The 1231-nt window shown below is 58.7% G+C and overlaps 1 protein-coding gene across 1 annotated transcript in view; it reads right to left on the bottom strand.

Annotated features, from left to right (window-relative positions):
- Positions 1-1231, bottom strand: part of GUSB (glucuronidase, beta) — an 88412-nt gene that overhangs the window by 14686 nt on the left and 72495 nt on the right. Inside the window, exons 3-4 of the mRNA XM_011992908.1 lie at positions 888-1072; positions 560-702 (exon numbers count right to left, since the gene is read on the bottom strand). Of these exons, the coding sequence (XP_011848298.1) occupies positions 560-702; positions 888-1072 (328 nt within the window). The remainder of the gene's footprint in view (positions 1-559; positions 703-887; positions 1073-1231) is intronic.

Genomic DNA, 1231 nt, shown 5'->3' with positions numbered 1-1231 from the left:
TGGCACAGTCATAGCTCACTGCACCCTTGACCGCCCAGGCTGAAGTGATTCTCCTGCCTCAGCAGCTGGGACTACCGGTATGCATCACCATGCCTGGCTAATTTTTTAAGTTTTTGTGGTGATGGCCTTGCTGCGTTGCCCAGGCTGGTCTTGAACTACTGGCCTCAAGAGATCCTCCTACCAGGGCCTTCTTGCAAAGTGCTGGATGACAGGTATGAGCCATCGTGCCCGGCCCCCCGAAGCTGCCTGTTCCTTGAGCATGACCTGTAGCAAGGGGAGCTGGAGTGAGAGCAGCACAGTGGCGAAGGGACACGACTGCCACCCTGAGCTGTGTGACGTTAGGCCAGACCCCTCTTCTCCAAGGGAGGTCAACCACACGGGTGATTTCGGGAGCCCGTGCCCACTCAGACAGCCTGGAATTTAGCTTTGTAGGTGGATGGGAACCTGTGAGGGTTTAGAGATGCTGGGAGCACCTTTTTCCTGGGAGAGCTTTCCAAACAGGGAACAAACAGAGCTACCCTGGGCCCCGCTGAGGAAGGATCCTACCAGAAGCCCTCACCACTGTCGTGCTCCACGCCGGTGGTGACGGTGATGTCATCGATGTAGGCGGTGGGTGTCGTGTACAGAAGCACAGACCGCTGCAGTCCCGCATAGTTGAAGAAGTCAAAGTATGTATTCTGGACAAAGTAACCCTTGGGATACCTAGGGTGGGAGGACTGTGGTTCGCTGGGCCCTTGCCCTGGGTCCCTTGACCTCAGCTCACATGCCTTCCCAGCCTCCCCAGATCCAGGGCCTCCACTCTGCAAAGGCCACCCTGTCCCTAGCAGGAAGACCACGGGGTGGGGCGGGAAGGTGGGTGCGTGTAGTGGAAGCAGGATGGTACCCACTTGGAGGTGTCGGTCAGGTATTGGATGGTCCCTGGTGGCAGGGTGGTGGGGCTGAGTGTGTTGTTGATGGCGATAGTGATGCGGAGCTGGGAGGACAGGGGCCCCACCTGGACCAGGTTGCTGATGTCGGCTTCAAAGGGCAGGTAGCCCCCCTCATGCTCTAGCGTGTTGACCCCATTCACCCACTGCAGACACAGGAGACATGGGCAGGGGGTGGCAGGTCAGGGCATGAGGAGGTGCCCAGCTGTCGGGCACTCCCTCACATATCCAACAGTATGGGGCTCTGGGGCCTGCCCGCTAGACGGGAAGAATGGCATCCCAATGGGGTAGATCAGGCCACCTAT

This window comes from Mandrillus leucophaeus, unplaced genomic scaffold (genome assembly GCF_000951045.1).
Source record: "Mandrillus leucophaeus isolate KB7577 unplaced genomic scaffold, Mleu.le_1.0 Scaffold42, whole genome shotgun sequence".
NCBI lineage: Eukaryota > Metazoa > Chordata > Mammalia > Primates > Cercopithecidae > Mandrillus > Mandrillus leucophaeus.
Note: the sequence above shows the minus strand (reverse complement) of the source record. Positions and strands in the feature narration are given on the sequence as shown.